At 47.6% G+C, this 21261-nt stretch overlaps 1 protein-coding gene across 1 annotated transcript in view; it reads left to right on the forward strand.

Moving 5' to 3' along the window:
* LOC138211820 (intermembrane lipid transfer protein VPS13B-like) overlaps window positions 1–21261 on the forward strand; it is a 322041-nt gene that overhangs the window by 291977 nt on the left and 8803 nt on the right. Inside the window, 13 exon segments of the mRNA XM_069171937.1 lie at window positions 5992–6162; window positions 8858–9065; window positions 10677–10865; window positions 11715–11861; window positions 13564–13847; window positions 14672–14799; window positions 14905–15101; window positions 15853–15971; window positions 16643–17093; window positions 17852–18010; window positions 18254–18482; window positions 20281–20457; window positions 20695–20865. Coding sequence (XP_069028038.1) covers window positions 5992–6162; window positions 8858–9065; window positions 10677–10865; window positions 11715–11861; window positions 13564–13847; window positions 14672–14799; window positions 14905–15101; window positions 15853–15971; window positions 16643–17093; window positions 17852–18010; window positions 18254–18482; window positions 20281–20457; window positions 20695–20865 — 2630 coding nt within the window.

Genomic DNA, 21261 nt, shown 5'->3' on the forward strand with positions numbered 1-21261 from the left:
GTGCGTGTGTGTCAGTAGTGTGTGCGTGTGTGTCAGTAGTGTGTGCGTGTGTCAGTAGTGCGTGTGTGTCAGTAGTGTGTGCGTGTGTGTCAGTAGTGTGTGTGAGTGTGTGTCAGTAGTGTGTGCGTGTGTGTCAGTAGTGCGTGTGCGTGTGTGTCAGTAGTGTGTGTGCGTGTGTGTCAGTAGTGTGTGCGTGTGTGTCAGTAGTGCGTGTGCGTGTGTGTCAGTAGTGTGTGCGTGTGTGTCAGTAGTGTGTGTGTGTGTGTCAGTAGTGTGTGCGTGTGAGTCAGTAGTGTGTGTGCGTGTGTGTCAGTAGTGTGTGCGTGTGTGTCAGTAGTGCGTGTGCGTGTGTGTCAGTAGTGTGTGCGTGTGTGTCAGTAGTGCGTGTGCGTGTGTCAGTAGTGTGTGTGCGTGTGTGTCAGTAGTGTGTGCGTGTGTGTCAGTAGTGTGTGTGTGCGTGTGTGTTTGTGTCAGTAGTGCGTGTGCGTGTGTGTCAGTAGTGTGTGTGCGTGTGTGTTTGTGTCAGTAGTGTGTGTGCGTGTGTCAGTAGTGCGTGTGCGTGTGTGTCAGTAGTGTGTGTGCGTGTGTGTCAGTAGTGTGTGCGTGTGTCAGTAGTGTGTGTGCGTGTGTGTTTGTGTCAGTAGTGTGTGTGCGTGTGTCAGTAGTGTGTGTGCGTGTGTCAGCAGTGTCTGTGCGTGTGTGTCAGTAGTGTGTGCGTGTGTGTCAGTAGTGTGTGTGCGTGTCAGTAGTGTGTGTGCGTGTGTCAGTAGTGTGTGTGCGTGTCAGTAGTGTGTGTGCGTGTGTCAGTAGTGTGTGTGCGTGTGTGTCAGTAGTGTGTGCGTGTGTGTCAGTAGTGTGTGTGCGTGTGTCCGTAGTGTCTGTGCGTGTGTGTCAGTAGTGTGTGCGTGTGCGTGTGTGTCAGTAGTGTCTGTGCGTGTGTGTCAGTAGTGTGTGTGCGTGTCAGTAGTGTCTGTGCGTGTGTGTCAGTAGTGTGTGCGTGTGCGTGTGTGTCAGTAGTGTGTGCGTGTGTGTCAGTAGTGTGTGTGCGTGTGTGTCAGTAGTGTGTGTACTTGTGTGTCAGTAGTGCGTGCGTGTGTGTCAGTAGTGCGTGCGTGTGTGTCAGTAGTGTGTGCGTGTGTGTCAGTAGTGTGTGTGCATGTGTGTCAGTAGTGTGTGTGTCAGTAGTGTGTGTGCGTGTGTCAGTAGTGTGTGTGCGTGTGTCAGTAGTGTGTGTGCGTTTGCGTGTGTCAGTAGTGTGTGCGCGTGTGTCAGTAGTGTGTGTGCGCGTGTCTGTGTGTGTGTGTGTGTGTCAGTAGTGTGTGTTTGTCAGTATTGTGTGTGTGTGTGTGTCAGTAGTGTGTGTGCCTGTGTGTCAGTAGTGTGTGTGTGTGTGTGTGTGTGTGTGTGTGTGTGTGTGTGTCAGTAGTGCGTGTGCGTGTGTCAGTAGTGTGTGTGCGTGTGTGTCAGTAGTGTGTGTGCGTGTGTCAGTAGTGTGTGTGCGTGTGCGTGTGTGTCAGTAGTACGTGTGCGTGTGTGTCAGTAGTGTGTGTGCGTTTGCGTGTGTCAGTAGTGTGTGTGCGTGTGTCAGTAGTGTGTGTGCGTGTCCGTAGTGTGTGTGCGTGTGTCAGTATTGTGTGTGCGTGTGTGTCAGTAGTGTGTGCGTGTGCGTGTGTCAGTAGTGTGTGCCTGTGTGTAAGTAGTGTGTGTGCGTGTGTCAGTAGTGTGTGTGCGTGTGTCAGTTGTGTGTGCATGTGTGTCAGTAGTGTGTGTGCGTGTGTCAGTAGTGTGTGTGCGTGTGTGTCAGTAGTGTCTGTGCGTGTGTGTCAGTAGTGTGTGCGTGTGTGTCAGTAGTGTGTACGTGTGTGTCAGTAGTGTGTGCGTGTGTGTCAGTAGTGTGTGCGTGTGTCAGTAGTGCGTGTGTGTCAGTAGTGTGTGCGTGTGTGTCAGTAGTGTGTGCGCGTGTGTCAGTAGTGCGTGTGTGTCAGTAGTGTGTGTGAGTGTGTGACAGTAGTGTGTGCGTGTGTCAGTAGTGCGTGTGCGTGTGTGTCAGTAGTGTGTTTGCGTGTGTGTCAGTAGTGTGTGCGTGTGTGTCAGTAGTGCGTGTGCGTGTGTCAGGAGTGTGTGCGTGTGTCAGTAGTGCGTGTGCGTGTGTCAGTAGTGTGTGCGCGTGTGTCAGTAGTGTGTGCGTGTGTGTCAGTAGTGTGTGTGCGTGTGTGTCAGTAGTGTGTGTGCGTGTGTGTCAGTAGTGTGTGTGTGTGTCAGTAGTGTGTGCGTGTGTGTCAGTAGTGTGTGTGCGTGTGTCAGTAGTTTGTGTGCGTGTGTCAGTAGTGTGTGTGTGTGTCAGTAGTGTGTGTGCGTGTGTCAGTAGTGTGTGCGTGTGTGTCAGTAGTGTGTGTGCGTGTGTCAGTAGTGTGTGTGTGTGTCAGTAGTGTGTGCGTGTGTGTCAGTAGTGTGTGTGCGTGTGTCAGTAGTGTGTGTGTGTGTGTCAGTAGTGCGTGTGTGTCAGTAGTGCGTGTGTGTCAGTAGTTTGTGTGCATGTGTGTCAGTAGTGTGTGTGTGTGCGTGTCAGTAGTGTGTGTGTGTGTGTGTCAGTAGTGTGTGTGCGTGTGTGTCAGTAGTGTGTGTGCGTGTGTGTCAGTAGTGTGTGCGTGTGTGTCAGTAGTGCGTGTGTGTCAGTAGTGTGTGTGCATGTGTGTCAGTAGTGTGTGTGTGTGTGTCAGTAGTGTGTGTGCATGTGTGTCAGTAGTGTGTGTGTGTGTCAGTAGTGTGCGTGTGTGTCAGTAGTGTGTGTGCGTGTGTGTCAGTAGTGTGTGCGTGTGTGTCAGTAGTGCGTGTGTGTCAGTAGTGTGTGTGCATGTGTGTCAGTAGTGTGTGTGTGTGTGTCAGTAGTGTGTGTGCATGTGTGTCAGTAGTGTGTGTGTGTGTGTCAGTAGTGTGTGTGTGTGTCAGTAGTGTGTGTGTGTGTGTCAGTAGTGTGTGTGTGTGTCAGTAGTGTGTGTGTGTGTGTCAGTAGTGTGTGCGTGTGTGTCAGTAGTGTGTGCGTGTGTGTCAGTAGTGCGTGTGTGTCAGTAGTGTGTGTGCGTGTGTGTCAGTAGTGTGTGTGCATGTGTGTCAGTAGTGTGTGTGTGTGTCAGTAGTGTGTGCGTGTGTGTCAGTAGTGTGTGCGTGTGTGTCAGTAGTGCGTGTGTGTCAGTAGTGTGTGTGCGTGTGTGTCAGTAGTGCGTGTGTGTCAGTAGTGTGTGCGTGTGTGTCAGTAGTGTGTGTGTGTGTGTCAGTAGTGCGTGTGTGTCAGTAGTGTGTGTGCATGTGTGTCAGTAGTGTGTGTGTGTGTCAGTAGTGTGTGCGTGTGTGTCAGTAGTGTGTGCGTGTGTGTCAGTAGTGCGTGTGTGTCAGTAGTGTGTGTGCGTGTGTGTCAGTAGTGCGTGTGTGTCAGTAGTGTGTGCGTGTGTGTCAGTAGTGTGTGCGTGTGTGTCAGTAGTGCGTGTGTGTCAGTAGTGTGTGTGCGTGTGTGTCAGTAGTGCGTGTGTGTCAGTAGTGTGTGCGTGTGTGTCAGTAGTGTGTGTGTGTGTGTGTCAGTAGTGCGTGTGTGTCAGTAGTGTGTGTGCATGTGTGTCAGTAGTGTGTGTGTGTGTCAGTAGTGTGTGCGTGTGTGTCAGTAGTGTGTGCGTGTGTGTCAGTAGTGCGTGTGTGTCAGTAGTGTGTGTGCGTGTGTGTCAGTAGTGCGTGTGTGTCAGTAGTGTGTGCGTGTGTGTCAGTAGTGTGTGCGTGTGTGTCAGTAGTGCGTGTGTGTCAGTAGTGTGTGTGCGTGTGTGTCAGTAGTGCGTGTGTGTCAGTAGTGTGTGCGTGTGTGTCAGTAGTGTGTGTGTGTCAGTAGTGTGTGTGTGTCAGTAGTGTGTGTGTGTCAGTAGTGTGTGTGGTCTCTTTCTGTCATGGCCTCCGGTTTACTGTGTGCCAGTGTAAGTGTGACAGTTGCCACTTCATCATGTACAGAGTCTGTCACATACATCACTGCTGCGCCTGTTTCTCTGCCCCAGCGTGTCAGTGTGTGTTCACACTCTCTGGTGTTGTCCATATCCTCTTTTAAGAGACACTTCTGTGTGCAGTTTATCATAACAGGAAGAGGAATCAACGGCTAAAATGTTTAGTTGCATCAAAACTTTGCCCACAACAGAAATGCCCTGCATCTGTAATTCATCTTTGGGATATACGGCCTAATACATTACCAGCATACCACATGTGTCACGTCACATACATGTAAATGGATTCTGCTTTGGTCCAAAGTGTCTTTCAGTAACATGAGTCTTTATGTTTCAGTATGAGGCCCCGGGGGAAATAACTACCACATGGATGTACTCTATGGTGGTTGTTCCTACTGAATTTGTTGTCTGTTTATCTCTAATTTATGTTGTTTTGTACAAATGTATGGGAAGAAAAAAAAATCTCCTCTTTGGTAGCAGCTAGTGGTGATCTGAATAAACAGAGTAAACCTTGAGTGTAATTGACTCCCCCTGAGAGAGTTCTTTCTGTAACTGTTGTGTTTAGATATCTGGTCACAAAGTTTGTTTTGATTTCAGCTGCCATAAAGGAACCACAGTGGCCGTACAGCGACTGAGACTGGATCTGAGCCCTGTTGTTGGAGATAAATCCACTTCATGTGCGCAAAAAGCCAGCTCAGAAACAACTAAGTGTCTTGTCTTTCTAGATTAGAACCACAACGCTCCTTGTGTTTACGATCCGTCCCCCGGCTAAACCGCACAAACTTCCAGACTCCCCTCTCTTGTCCCCCCAACTCGATCCATCCCTCATCCCGCTCCATCCTCACAAACACACACTACAAGCCACAATTGTAAACATAGACAGATACACACATTTTGTACCCAAACACACAAGCCCCCCCTCCCACCCCAAACCTCTCGGACGGATCCAATCTCGAATGTTCGCTGGTCAACAGCTCCTCTTTCCATCCTGTAATTACACATAGTTGTGGGCTCTAATGGACGAGGTAGAGAGCAGAGCTGTCTGCGACACAAGAGACACAGACGGGTCTGAACCAGAACCGCTACGTCCCGCCCTGCTCCTATTGGCCACCACATAAAACAATGGAGGGCTACAATCAGAAGCCTCTTCCCGTCTCCCCCTCAGGACCTGCTCTGGATGAAAAGCTTCCTGTCAACACCTTGTCCCTCTCCTCTGTCTTGCCCCAGGACCCACAAGCCATAGCCCCTGTGTTCCCTTTATAGCACAATGGGCTCTATTAATAAGCCGCTGCTCTGGGGTAAGGGGGGTGCTTTGCTTTAGCCAAGTGGAACTGGATGCATCCCAAAGAAAGAGAAGAAGCTATTACAGTGTTTGGACTCAGTTCTTTTTTCTTCATCTTGCAGAGCCATAATTGACCAGTGTCTGGGGCGGAGGTATCCAATAGGATTATTTACTGCCGTTTAGCTTTTTCTGTGATCTTTGTGAATCAGTGTTTGTAAGGTGAGACTGAATGTCATGAGAAGAAATCCATAACAAAAGGCAGCTTCAACGGGCTTCAAGGTTTCAGGGTAAAAGTGGAGTTTACGGTCACTTTGACTGTACTGAGAAGAACAATGGGAATAGTCAGCTGCTGTCAAGAGATGTCTTGTTTTATAGTGAAATAAAAAGTATAGTGGAATTGTTTCTGGCATGAAATAAGTAAACATGCTTCTAAGCCAGATTTGCGGAAAAAGCACATAGCAGTGTTTTACAACCAGACTCTCATTTCAAGCAATCACTTCTCAAATGCTCCACCATGTAGAGCAGATAATCAAGGGAAGTGAAGTCAGCAGATCCAGTTCCTCCTTGGCAGGAGGAGGTGCAGACTCTCGGAGAGAGACGACATGTTTAGGAATCAGACGTACTGTGTATCTGCTGCATGGGATCTGTTTCCTCGTGTAGACAAATGAACACACGTCTCAGGTCTTGTTGCAGAAATCTGTAATGATGTTGATTCTGTGCTTTGTCCCTCAGGGAGGACGAAGAAGCGTCCCACTGTGCTGTACCCATCTCCACCAGCTTGATCAAGCAGATAGTGACCAAGGCTGGAAATGAGGACAACCCGGAACACGTCCTGGCTGATTTCTCCGGTCCGAAGGCCTCCGCTCAGCCTCCATGGCCGTACGTCACTAAAGACACCGACAGGTACTCCCAGGACTGCTCTGCATTTAGACAGACCGCCTCCTTTTTAGGTGGGAAATTCATGCTTATCTTTCTCAGTAAATGCGCTTTTCTTTTTTTTTTTTTTTTTACTTTCTTGGTTGTTCGAGAAGACTAAGAAACAAATCTTGAAAAGCTCGTGTGCACTCACATTCACAGGCACTCACAAAGCCCTTCGGAGAAATACTGAAACATAATGAAAGTTATAAGTCAGATCATAACATCGTGAATCCACAAAGATTCACCCCCCAAGACTCTACGGTACCTCATGATCTCCTCCAATAAGTCACTTCGTTTTTTATCTTTATTATAGCTCTTCTGCGGCGAGCATTCAAACTATGACTTCATAACACAGTTTTCATCAAGACCACCAGTGTGTTTTCTAATAGTAAGCTTCTGACAGCATTCCTCCTCAATGCACAAAGTTGTGCAAGCGATCCTTTAATGAGGGAACTTCTCTTTATTGCAAACTCTTTGTTCACATAATAAAACTGCAAAGACAATGCAAAGCCATGCATCAGACGTCAGCAGCCATCCCTCCGCTGTCCCCACAGACCGGATATTTCTGTCACTCCGTCACAGTCGCACTTTCTCACACAAGTCACAGGGCCTTGCTTCCAGTTAAAGCTTGGCACAGATTTACACAGCCTGCTGTGTGTGTACTGTATGTATGTGTATGTGTGTATATGTGGCCCATGCATGACTTTACGTACACCACCAGGCAGCACACACATGTGAATCTGTCCGCAAATGTCACTCTGGGAATCATCTTTTGTCACATCTTGATAGCAGCGTCAGAAGACGTGGCCACATGTTCCCCCGCGGGCTCCAGGGAACGGAGTCCCAGCGGATCTGCTGGACATGTGGGCCATATGTCTGCCTGTGGTTGCCTGGCTCTCTCTGCTCTCCATACATATGCAAACACACACACACAGATTGTAGCCCAGCACATGTGTATACACACTCACAACATTGTGTTACATACACACATTGCTCACCTTTGAAAGTCACCCAGTGCGTCTCGTGGAGAGTTTCTCTGCTTTCTTTCCTCCCTGTGAGATGAAGCCGAGACCGAAGCACATTTCCCATCATACAGAGTGGTAGTTTGTCTGAAACCCAGGATTCTGCTGCTTTGAAGGAACGTCGGGGAAAAAAAGAGGAAAAAGTGTCATTAGAGGATTAATAGCACTGATTACTATCTCCAAACACACTCAAGACTTGGACTGCAAGTGAAAGCCACAGTTTAATTTGTATATTTTTCCTTAATGTTGATAACAGTGATGGAGTTTGCCGCTTGGAAAGAGTGTTCAGTCTCCCTGGCACAGTGGAGAAACCAAACCTACTGAGCTCCTTGGCAGGGAGTGTGTAAATATTGTGTGTTAAAGGGGGCAGAGGAAGTTGAAAGTGGTAAAATGTTATTTTCTTTCTCTGTCGGATTTTTAATGGCAGTGAGGCACCTCCACAATCATTAAACAAACATCTTGTAGTGGTTGGGGTTAGTGTGTGTGTGTGTGTGTGTGTGTGTGTGTGTGTGTGTGCGTGTGTGCGTGCGTGCGTGCGTGCGTGCGTGCGTGCGTGCGTGCGTGCGTGCGTGCGTGCGTGCGTGTTTTTTGACAGAAGCTGCTGAGCACATTTCTTTCAATTACCTTTTTGTGAGCTCTGTGAGATGATTTATGAGCTGTGCACTTCGCTGTCCTCAGCTTGGAGGTCAGTGGCCTCTTTAACTGCTCACACCAGCATAAACAGCAGTAAATGGTAAAGAGAAGCTTTTCTGGTCCCGTTTCACAGCAGGGAGTCTTTGGGTTGGTGACGAGTGTTGGATGGCAGGTTGGTCGGTTGAGCAGAGTCCAGGCGGCGCTGTGGGAGAGGGAACACCGGGTCGCTTTTGATGGCTTTTAACTTCAGAGTGAGTCTGAGAGCTGTTTGTTTGGCTCTCTTCTGGCTCTCAGCTCTGTTTAGAGCTCACAAGACCACGATTGGCGTGAAATGACTGCTTGGTCTGAGAATTGGTGGAAAAATGGATGTGTGTTTCTGTCTGTGTCTCAACATGCCCATGTGTGATCCCAGATGCCTCGTCGACTCCTCTCTAGATCTGTTTGTGTTGCATAACTTGTTTGCGGACCATTTCTTTCTCTGTATTTGTTTTGCCTGTGTGACTCCTGTCAAAGCATTAGTGGTCTACACAGTATAACAGTATGAGAATGATCTGTTTATACACAACACCTTTGAACTGATGTTTAAGCCCACATGCTGCTCTATGGTTGGTAGAGTGTAAAATGAAATCACCAGACAGGAAATGATGTCTTTAATCGTAGTGAATGAGCATAAATGAGTTTTATTACCTAACTGATCTGACTATAATGGTTTTATATCAATGCTGCATGGCAGGTAGCTGTGTAGCTGTTTGTGTGTCTATGTGTATGAGTAGACTGCTCATCTCTAGTGTGGAGCAGCCCTCTGGATAGAGTTGGTTTGAGCAAGGCATTAACACTGTCAGGTTGCAGGTGTAGTTCCCAGAAGGTACCGCAGTGCAATTGTACAGTAAAGACCAGAACTGTCTCAGTCTGTTGACCTGGATCACTTCTCTACATCTGTCAAAGGGTGTTTGTCCCTGAATCCCATTCTTCATCCTCGGGTGCAACTGGAGGCCTTTCTAGAGTTGTGTGTTGTCTCCCCACAGGTTGGTGCTGGAGCCACTGGCCCAGTGGGACAGTCCCATGCAGGTGAAGTTATCCTGCTGGAAGTCCGGTCTGAACACGCTGCTGGTGGAGCTGCTCCCCTGGGCCCTGCTGGCCAACGACTCCCAGTGGGACCTCTGGCTGTTTGAGGGGGAGACCATCATCCTGCAGATACCAGCTGGCAAGGTCATCGTCCCCCCCAACTTCAAGGTAGATGCATTAAGAGATCTCAAAATGGAAGCTGCAGAGGATCCTGACATTCAATCCCAAATCTAAAAATCTTTATCCTACATTTCCCACAATGTAGCATGTTTTACTTGATATCCCCCACTAGCTAAATGTCCACGTCCTCTAAACTCCACACCTCCAATTATTACGGTAATAAATTGTAGCCTTCGAGCTCAAATCAAGATGAGATCAAGTGTTGAGACATTTTCCTTCAGAGCAACAGATGAGAATCAGCAGCAAAATACATGGAATATACTGGTCATCATGTTCTTATGCCATTTCTTATAAAGTACTAACACTCCTTTTTCTACAACACCATGCAGGAAGCACATTCACATCAGAACAGAACTCTGTTGAGTAAAGAGCTCTTCACCAGTAAAACTAATTCTGATCCTGAGACATGAACAAGAGAGTACTTTCCAAAATCTGTTACATCATGATCTTTAATGATCTTAATATTGTACTGAAGATATATTTTGTCTTTACATCAGGGCCTGGATGTCTTTTCGTGGCATTACAGCCATCATTATGAAAGCAGCTCTTTTCTCGTTTCAGTCCTGACTAATAAGCACAAAACCTGAGATCATTCAGCAGAGCTGCATTACAACAATATTCCCAGCCGGAGTCTTCAGCTGCAGCCAAGCTCTGTCACCGTATACTGCAGGCATGTCCTCTCACTGCTTCTGAGATCAGAAGAAGTATTCTGCAGATGGTTTTCCCCCTGTGGAACACAACACACACCGCGCGCGCACACACACACACACACACACACACACACACACACACACACAAACACACACACACAAACACATATGCGCACGCACACACACACGCACACACACACACACACACACACACACACACACACACACACACACAAACACACACACACAAACACATATGCGCACGCACACACACACGCACACACACACACACACACACACACACACACACACACGCGCACACACACACACACACACACACACACACACACACACACACACACACACACACACACACACACACACACACACAGATCTCTGTCAGTAACCCAGGGCTAAGCGGGTAGGCAGTGTATCAAAGAACAAGTGCTAATACGGTTCAGCACAAAGCAACAAAATAAAAAGTAGTAAATGTGTAATAGCCTGTGAAATAGAAACAAATAAAGCATTGTTTCCATAGCGCCCTGCTATTTACCATGGCACAGCAGATGGAGAGAAGACAGTGCTCGGCTGCAGCTCTCAGAGCCGATGGCTTTAATAGGAGAAGGCTGGTGTTTTGATCAGCATGTTTCATCATGCTGCTGAGCCAGATGAACAATCAGTGTCTCACTTAAGCATCTGTGGGGCACTTAAATTATGTCATCCTAACACAGCCAGCAGTAATGGACGTTATGTACTCCTGCGCTGCCAGGCTGATTTGAAATGCTACGCAAGGAGACTGAGTTGAGTTGTTGGGAGCGAAGCCACAGCTAACCGTAGCATGTTTCCAAAATGCAATCAAATACAGTCCGCTTTAATTGTAAATGTCACCTGACTTGAGTGACAGGGCTTTAACCTCTGCCTCTCATCCTTCATCCTCCCCCTCATCCAGGAAGCCTTCCAGATCGGTATCTACTGGGCCCACACCAACACCGTCCACAAGTCCACGGCACTGAAACTGGTCCACGACCTGACCTCTCCTCGATGGAAGGAGGGCTCCAGCTCAGAGGTGGTCACTCTGGATGAGGAGGGATACGTAGAAGCCGACATCACCCTGGGAGCCTTCCCTGGCAGGCAGAAGGTGACGGAGATCACGCTTAAAAGCTTTTCGAACATACATCCCTGATGTGCTGAACTTTGAAGAGCTGAACTTCAGACAGTGAAAGTGGTTTATTGGATCCTCAACAAAAGTCCCGACATGTTTATCCAGAGATGTTTTAACTGAGAATGTTGTAGCTTTTCTTGTATTTATTGAGTTACATGGTGGTTTTCTGCTATTTTTAATAATCAACAGCTTTTTAACACCAAGCCAAACTACAATTTATACCCAACGGTTTACTCACTTAGAAGAACAAAGTTAAATGTTGTGTTTCTGAGCAAACAAGTTGGAGAACAAAAACTACATTTTTGACATTGAGCTTGAACAAAATGTACACAAATACAACCAGAAAACAATCAGTCCTATACTAGTTAAGGCTCAAATCAAAGGCTTTGGTAATGACACTATAAATTAATCAACATATCTGCATTACAGATGAACATTTTAATTGAGCAATTCTGTTGTTGATGTCATTATGTAATGTCTTAAATCTCTTAACCAATAGGAATTTGGAAAAAAAATTCTTATTAGCCTGAAAACAGAGGGAACAAAGTGTTCCTCTTGAAATAGTGATTTAAAGTTACTGAGTCTTACGTTAACACTGGAGTGGGAAAGAAGTGTTTGGTAATAATGTAATTTATTAATTGATAACAGTTAGACAATTAGAGTGAAACGAGTCTTTAAACATTTTTCAATGTGCAGTCAATCACCACAACAACTTTATTAGTGTCTCTGACCACATGAGGATGATGTACAGACCTCTGAAGAACTGAAATGTTGTTTCTGAATCATTTCCTGCTGACAGCTCATTGTCTGTTGTTCCCTCTGTAGCTGTGTCAGTTCTGTGTATCATCTGTGGTGAGACACGGCATCCAGATCCTACAGATTGAGGACAGAACCGTTCTCGTCAACAACACTTCCTACACCATCCACTACAGGCCGCTGCTCACCGAGCACGCTCTGGGAGCCCGCGACCAGGTAACGTGGGAACACGCGTCACGAACCGAGAGCTTCTGTCAATCAAACTGCACAAACATGTGACGCACAAATACTAAATCTCTGGTGTGTTTCTCCGCCTTTATGGAACGTAAAACATTTGCTTCTGCTGGCAAAGTGCTCAAACATATAGAAATAAGATTTCATACGTCATAACACCTGCTCAGTTTCAGTTTCCATCATCCCAAAACACTGTGGAGCAGTAAGAAGTCTGTGGCCCACAGCTTCATCTCCATACTGCTCCTTTACAACCACACGGCCTCTGTGTGTGTGTGTGTGTGTGTGTGTGTGTGTGTGTGTGTGTGTGTGTGTGTGTGTGTGTGTGTGTGTGTGTGTGTGTGCGCGCGCGCTCCTCTGCTTCATGTCTGCTCTGTCCTGCTGAAGTTCCTGAAGCTTCACGCAGACAACATATTCCCTATGCACATAACACACACACACACACACACACACACACACACACTCACACGCACACTCACACACACCACACACACTCGCACACACACACACACACACACACACACACACACACACACACACACACACACACACGAGTGGGATGTTGCAAGCCGTTTTCCATCAGATCATGCCCCCCTACCTTCCTCCTCCTCCCCCCCCTCCCCCCCCCCTCCCCCATCGTTCTCACCATGTGGCAATGGCACTTCATAGGGACATTAGACAAACACCCAGAATTGGATGCAGGTTTCCTTTCTTGCTTTCATCTGCTGCTTGTCCCCGAAGAGAGCAACAATGTTGTGATGTCATTTAACGAGCCTTCAGATCCTCTTATAGAAGGAGGGCAGAGCTTGCCAGTTGCCACTAATTGACTGAAAAACCTTTGAGAAAAAAAGAGCTTAAAAAAACTGGAGAGCGGGCGATGGGCTTAACAATAACACAGACCACAAACAAGGCCAGGAATGCCTTTCTAGTTGCTCTATTCATCATGCTTAGAGTCTAATCCGTGTAGTCCTCCTCCACTCACTGCTCACTGGCTGCTAAACCAGCACAGCAGGGCTTCTCTGCTACCAATTTACTGCTGAGCTGAGTGGGAGAAAGAATAAAGTACAATAACAATGTGGTTTTACCATCTATCTGTTCTTCTAATCATTTCATCTTCTCTGGCCTTCTTTTCTTCTTATATCCTCCTGTCTGATGAAACTTCTCTCCATTTCCTTCCCTTTATTCTCATTTGCCTCTCCTCCTCTCCTCCACTCCCCTTCCTCTCCTCTCCTCTCCTCTCCTCTCCTCCTCTCCATTCTTCTCCTCTCCTCTCTCCTCCTCTCCTCTCCATTCCTCTCCTCTCCTCTTCTCTCCTCTCCTCTCTTCTCTTCTCTTCTCTCCTCCTCTCCCCTTCCTCTCCTCTTCTCTCCTCTCCTCTCTTCTCTTCTCCTCTCCTCTCCTCTCCTCTCCTCTCCTCTCCTCTCCTCTCCTCTCCTCTCTCCTCTCCTCTCCTCTCCTCTCCTCCACTCCCCTTCCTCTCCTCTCCTCTTCTCTCCTCCTCTCCTCCTCTTCTCTCTCCTCCTCTCCTCTCCTCTCCTCTCCTATCCATTCCTCTCCTCCCCTCCTCTCCTCTCCTCCCTTACCCCTCCTCTCCTCTCCTCTCCATTCTTCTCCTCTCCTCTCCTCTCCCCTTCCTCTCCTCTCCTCTCCTCTCCTCTCCTCTCCTCTCCTCTCCTCCTCTCCTCAGGCCTGTGAGATACCAGAGACGTCCATGTTCCTCCTGCCTGTCTCTGACTCCTCCCTCCCCATGCCATGCTCCGTGCCGTGCTGGGACCTCCTCCAAACCGGTGTCCAGGGAACGGTGGACTTCCCTTTGCCCCTCAAACACATTGTGTTCAGCTTGTTCCCGAGGCCCGATGCCGGGGTTGGATCTGCATCGTGGAGCCTCCCCGCTCCCGTCCGACCCGACTTCCCCCGGCAGAGTGTGTCTGTTCCCGGGGAACCGGACTCGGGGGGTGGCCTGAGCAGCAGGTGGGTGAAGCAGAACATTTGTGGTTTGCTGGCCGTGACAGTCCATTTAGAGCAGGGCACCAAACCCCGGCTGGCACCGGACATGAAGCGCTGCAGCCAGTCACACTCTGTTAAACGCTGGAGATGAAGCAGGACGACAAATGCCCTCAACATTTCCACTGTCAGTCTCTCGCTTCGTCTTGTGAAATCAATCCTTTTATTTTGTCTCAGACTCCTTTTCCTTCTTTTTTTTTTAACTTTTTGGCTCTTCACCAAGAGAAACCCAGTTCGATAGCTTGTGGAAGGCTTTCAGTAACCCACAACACAGTATGCACTGAACAGCCAGCTCTGCATCACTCATTCACTGTGTTTGTATCAATACACTGAAACAGAGGAGACTCGCCCTCTGTTGGATTTATTTATGTCTTTTGTGCATTTTACACACATTTCATGTTTTGAAGCACAGTGTGGTGTGGAATCGACATTATATGCACATAAAGTACATGAAGATGTTAAACTCATGGCTCTGACGTTGGGAAAAGTGAGTGAATCGATTAACTGTAAACATTTTCTCGCAATATCACGCAATCGCACATCAAAGCCTCAGAGGAGGAAGAAGCTCCTCCCCTCGGACTGGACCGCTCTGCATGGACGGATAAATGTGAATATAAGTGTATGTGTGGTAACATGGCATCTACTATAAAGTCCTGAGAGTCACGAACATAAAGTAATGAATGAAGTCACCTCCACGTTGGTGGATGAGTGAGCTCTTAGTGTGGTTGGGTGGAGCTGTGGACACGTTATTTATGGGTTTCTATATTTATGTTTTTATTTGTGTTGTGCAGAGCCATAGCACTGACGTATCAGGAGCACCTCGGGGTGACATACATCACCCTGAATGAGGACCCCTGCCCTCGCATGCTGATCCACAACACGTGTCCTATCCCACTGCTGTTTAAGGAAAATGTCCAAGGTAGGAAGGACAAGTTGCAGCTGCTGTCATCTCTTATCTTCACCTGGACCACAAGCCTTTAACTGACGATGCTTTAGTTTCACCGCGTCCTCTCATCTCTCGTAGAAACTCCGAGGACTGAGGTGCACTGTCGTCCTCTGCCTGCTAACTGTTCCTTGCACCATGAGCTCTACCACCACTTCTCCAGTTTCCCCGAGTGCAGGCAGAACGAGATGCTGCCCTCCATGCTGCTGAGAACCACCTCCGACCACGGCAGCACCGACTGGACCGACCCCGTAGACATCAACAGCCCCGGCACGCAGGTACAACACGGCACTCATGGGAAGAGGTTTAAAAAGGTCACCAGTTTGTCTTGTCCATTTGTTAACTTTATATTTGTCATTTTAATGAATGAACTGAATTTCTCTGAAATAGATCTTATCTGCACATTATTCTGTACTTTCTCTGAGATTTTAACTTCTTAATTGCTACTAATGCCCAATCGAGAACAGGACATCACAGCTGCCAGGGATGAGGTTCATTATGTTTTTTGAATAGAAGAAAATGAATCTCAGGTTTGAAGTCTGACTAATAACAGACAGACACAAAACACCTGCAATCATATTCAACCCTGATTTTCACTTAAATCTTCCAAAAATGAGGTTTTCCATCATTAACAACAACAAACTATTTTCATCCCACCGTTAGTGTGTGTGTGTGTGTGTGTGTGTGTGTGTGTGACCCTGACCCTCTCAGGTTAAGTGTGTAATGTTTGGTGTTGTGTCTAGGTGGCGGTGGTTGGGGTCGAGGCCGAGATTGTGTATCTCTGGTTACTGTGAGGTCTGAGTCTGACCTCTGTGGTAGGGGTCAGAGGTCAGAAGTCAGACTTGTTATGACTGCGTAGCAAAGTGTGCTTCCTTTTGTCACGAGTGTGTGATCGGTGTGAAGCGGGAGTGGTGGAGGTTAAAGTGAGACACATGTAACTTGTGTGAGTTGGTGAAACTCCTCAGAGATGTTAAACGGAGAAGATGAGTGTCTTCATGTATCTGACTCCAGATGTGTGTTGTTGTTCAGGTGGTGTTCCTGCCGGGCTTCGGCTGCCTCTACGTAGACGTGCTGTACGAGAGAGGCACCCTGGTTGTGTCTCTGGCAGCAGAGGGCAGCGTGGACGCTGTAATTAACCAGCACAGCAGGTACGTGTGCACCAGCAGGCCTTTTATTCTTCTTGTTTTATGCTCCCTTCATATTTTAACCATAAGAAATCAAGCGTGCATGTTGTTCTTCCTAACCTCGAGGTATCTGCCTTTTATTGTGTTCACTTCAATTAGCTTCATGATTATTGTTAGCAGCCATGTTTTCATGCAGCAGTGGTTCCTGCAGTCCCAACATGAAGGCGCAGGCATCGCTTTCACCACAGGAGGGCAATAAAAGCTTCCTGTGTTCTCTGAGTGAAACTAGTTGTACAGTAGAACATGGACTTACAGCTTTATTCCATTACATCAACACATAGCTGCTTTGTCATTTTGGCAAAACAGGATATTAATATAATCACATATTAGGTAAATGTAAACAAATGACCTCAGACAGCATTTTATTAATGTGCACTGGTGGGAGATTCATGAACCATCAGCACAAGATGGACGAGTTTGGTCTCTTATTATCCTCCACAAATAATCAGAATCATCACACATGAGCAGTTGAAACTTTAGTCATGAATAAGATGGAAATGTTTGCTTCTTATTCTGCAAAGGGGACAATAAACTCCTGACAGCCTTGACGGCTTTATTTTCATGGGAGAAAACCGGACTCGGTTTCTGCAGCTTTTATTGGACTTTCACATTAATACTTTGTGTTTTGTTTTCAGGTCTTCCAAGCTGTCTGTCAGAGTCCTCCTGAGTGAGGCCAGCGTGTCATTAAGTGATGACATCACCAGTCCCACCGGTTCTGTGGAGCTGCTGAGACTCACGTTAACCAAGCTGCTCCTCAGCGTGACTCCTGCCCCCCCCGCCCTCCCCACGGAGACGGCCGGTGCCGCCGGCGTGGACGCAGCACCCGTCTCAGCTCTGATGTCGGACGCCTCTCTCATCGAGGTCTACTGCTCTAGTCTACAAGTGGACAACCAGTTGTATAACCGGGCCAGTTTCCACTTCCCCGTGCTGCTGTGCCAAGACCAGCGGGGGGGCGTTGAAGCGGGGGCTCTGTGGAGCAGCAATGCCAACCCCGCCGACTCCCCCGAGTCGCTGCAGGACTTCAAACACTCCTGCTTTCTGCAGCTGAGGATGACGCTAGCTGGAGACAGATGCACTGTGGAGGAGGTGGGATTCATTCCTCTCTTTTTTTATTTCCACCGTCTCTCTCTGTAATGACCTTCAGTGTCCAGTGACACACGAGCACTCCTCCCTAAACCCTGAGGAGGTGTTGTAACGTAAGCAGCCACCTCGCAGTGTCTCAGCAGTAATTCAGAAACATCATGAAGCTTAAAGTATGAACAGACTCACTCTCATGTCTTCCATACGTCCCGTCATCTCAGACACACCTTGAGGGAATTTATTCAAATGTGGCTCAAACATCAACTTTGACTTTCTTACGATGACCTCGCAAAACACATTTGTGTTTATTCCCTAATTAGGACAAAACGTCTTCTTTGCAGCAACATCTATATTTGAAGCTTCGTCTGCTGTCGTGGCTTCAACTTTGTGTTCTGTCAGATTCAGATTTAACGGCCGAGCATGTAAACACATCAGGTCTCCTCACATGTCTTCACAACATGTTTGAGTCTGGACAGACGTGAACTTAAACTGCAACTTGACTGGTTGGCCGAGACATGCAACCACACGGCTTTAATTCCAGTTCCTACTGGTGGTCTTCCAACACTGTCTTATAATTTAGCTGTTTTATGATTTCATTTCTGTTAGAGGCAGAAAAAATGTCCTCAGACACTTAAAGCAGTGGAGCAGCTGTCACAATCTGTAGGAGCCTGGTAATATAGCTGTCCTAATCACTTTATTTTCTCTGAAAACAACTTGTGACGTAGCAGTTCTCAGAACAGCTGTGTGTTTGGTTTCTTCCTCAGGTCACCTTCCAGCTGCAGCCGGCCAGAGTCTACCTGGAAGACACGTTTGTTTACTACATCAAGACCCTGTTCCACACCTACATCCCCGACAGCGCCTTCGCCTCAGCAGAGTCCCAGAGGAGCAGTAAGCCTGGATCAGGGCCCGTCCTCCCTGAACAGGTGCACAGTTCACAACATAAGGAGGCTTTAGTTTAGTCACTGCATCATCATCTAATTACCACAGTGGAACCAGGAAGCAGCATGCAGCCTCATTATGGCTGCATTAATCCACTGTTGGGTTTTATGCACCTCCAGAATATCATGATGAACTAATACTGTTGAGGACAGAGATCATGATGTTGATTTATGTTAGAAGATATCTGACAATAATTTCGAGTCACCATGTTGTGCGACATCCTCCAGGTCCTCCAGTCGGTGCAGGCGCTGGTCCACCCTGTGCGGCTGCAGAGGCTGAGCATCCAGCCGGTCAACTTGCTGGTCAGCATCCACGCCTCCCTGAAGCTCTACATCGCTTCAGACCACACTCCTCTCTCCTTCTCCCTGTTTGAGAGGGGGCCGCTCTGCACCACAGCCAGGCAGCTGGTCCACGCCCTGGCCATGCACTACGCTGCTGGAGCCCTCTTCAGAGCTGGTACGCAGCAGATGGAGCTGACCTGCTGCCACACAGTATTCACACTCATTTCTTGTCACAGCACAGACACACATTATTTATCTGTATAAGATGAGTTTTATTTAGGATGTTCAGTAGATTTGAGCTGTCAAATCTATTGATCAGCATCAGCAGACATGTGCAGAAGGATAACAGGATGTTGGAGCTGTGAAAGGATTGCCCCCACGGGGCTCCCGGTGCTTTGTGGCAGACGGTGCAGTAAAACTGCAGGAAGCCAAACCTGAACCACAGGAGGCCTGAGACAGATTTACATCCTGTCGTTGGTATAATTTACTGTTTAATGATAAATTTGACTGATAACTCATGGTTCACACTCCGTTTGTAGGCAGGACGTTACGGTTAATCTGTGAACGGCCACCGAGTCTAAGCCGGACTCATCGGGCCTGTAGCGGCTCCATACCTCTCCCGAGTTGTCCTCCTGTCTCGTGGAAGCCTCCACACATGGTCTGCTTTAACCCGGTCATTTCCACATCAGAAATCACCGTTCTGGCCAGACGCTTCCTTCCCGCTGTCTCTCGTTAGAGCCCTCATTTCTGCTCGTATTTCAACACGTCAGCTCACCGCGCTCTCCTCTTTCCTGAGTCATCGTGGACAGAGGGGCTCCGGGAAGCATTGCATTCTGGGACTGATTAACATGAGGATGTACGGTACCGTGGTCGCACGTACACATGCAAAGCCTGAAGGAGAGCATTAAAAGGCACACACTATCTCTGCATACACTCTCGTATGTGTATGTGTGTGTTTAAAAGCATGACTCAGCCCTGTAAACATCAGCTCCTGTCAGGACTTCATGCTTTACCAAAACCACAACTGGGAGACCATAAAGCAGAAACCACCACGAGGCCCCACTGGAGTTGGTTTCCTACCATTAGAGTCCATCACTCAAGTGCAAATTGACAGAGAATGAGACCAGAGCGAGGCCTGGCGTCTTCACAAATGGCTATTTGATTTTTGTGATGCAATTGTCAGCGCATAAATATCAATGAGCCGTGCCATCTGAAGGGGGCTCTATGGTTGAACGAGAGAGGTGAGATAGTAGGAGGCTGTAAATCTCACTGTGGCATTTGTATGATTTCATGCAGGAGTGTGTGCGACTGTGTGCAGGAATGCACATGTTTATGTGCGCGCAGGTTTGTGGATGTTTGTTTTGCTGGAAAAAAACGCTGATTAAATTAACTCAGCGTTAAACATATAATCATGATGTCAAATACTCTGTAAGTTACTCTGTGAGTTGTTTTTATTGAGAGTCTCCCGCTCCAAATTGCTTTTGGCAACCAGAAGACAGTGAAAGTGAGTTTCCTCGAGGGGCATGTATCCTCAGAGCAAGTGGTCCAGATGTATTTCCTTTAATTTCTGTGAACTACAAAAGTTATTTCAGCCGTCTTAAACATTACTGTGGGATTATAAGATATGTGCTGTAAATTCTCTGTTATAGCACCACTGAGACTCCCTCCAAAAATAATACAGTTAAAGTTCAGTTTATTTAAATATTTGCTTTGAGTCCAGGTTTTTCTAATGAAGCTAAACTGAAAAGAAACAACTAAAGGTAGCGGGTCTGTTACTGACCCGGTGCTAAACGTCTTGTAGCACTGAGGAGATGGACTCTCAACATGGTAATAAAATCACTCTTCACAATGAAAAGACACTATGAGCCAAATCTCTCAGCATTACACTGATTACACTTTTAAACAGGACCTGGATACACAGCATGTGGTATTATTTACACCAACCCTGCGCTGTGCTGGTCCGTGTGTCTCAGGCTGGGTGGTGGGCTCTCTGGAGATCCTGGGCAGCCCGGCCAGCCTGGTGCGGAGCATCGGTAACGGCGTGTCCGACTTCTTCCGCCTGCCGTACGAAGGTCTGACCCGAGGGCCCGGAGCCTTCGTCAGCGGGGTGTCCAGAGGGACCAGCTCCTTCGTGAAACACATCTCCAAAGGTAACACCAATGCTCCCAATCTGTGTATGTTTGTTTCCATTCAGGTTACTGCAGCAGATTTTACTGCAGTCTCAAGCACTCAGTTTGCAGATTAATGAGATCAGTTAGGTTAAAAAAAATGAACCTCATCATGAAAGTCATGAAATCATGAACCTCTTTCCTTCTCCAGTTTCCTTGTTTTAATCTGTGATTTGAGGCCTTAAAATGACCTTAACTCATGATCTTACTTTGTATCAGGCACCCTGACGTCCATCACCAACTTAGCCACCAGCCTGGCCAGGAACATGGACCGTCTGTCTCTGGATGAAGAGCACTACACCCGGCAGGAGGAGTGGAGGCGACAGCTCCCGGAGAGCCTCGGGGACGGACTGAGACAGGGACTGTCCCGACTCGGCATCAGCCTGTTGGGTGAGTAGACGTACACCGAGACTCAAGTGCCTCGCAGGCACTCATTGTTTTTACGTGAGGCTTTCGTAAGTTTCCTAATCAGGAGTACAGCTGATCGCTGCAGGAATGTTCAGTCCTAAAACTAATCCTGTTCCTGAAACTCTCCTTCTGCCTCACAGTCGTGTTTTCATTCACACAATATGAGCAGTTTGAGATGGGAAACGGCACAAATGGCAGAAACAGCAGACATCAATATAATTATGTTGTCAGTCACACAAAGTAAACCGTCGTGAACAATGTGAGACGACAGCAGAAAGAATCATTGCAGGTAAAAAAAATGAATCCCCAGAATTACTGTTGTCTTTGAAATGAGCCTGCAGTCTGTCAGCCAGCTCACTGCCTCAACATCAGGTCACT

Source organism: Embiotoca jacksoni, unplaced genomic scaffold, assembly GCF_022577435.1.
Source record: "Embiotoca jacksoni isolate LCO1_2020_lvr unplaced genomic scaffold, fEmbJac1.0.p SCAF_50, whole genome shotgun sequence".
NCBI classification, from domain to species: Eukaryota; Metazoa; Chordata; class Actinopteri; family Embiotocidae; genus Embiotoca; species Embiotoca jacksoni.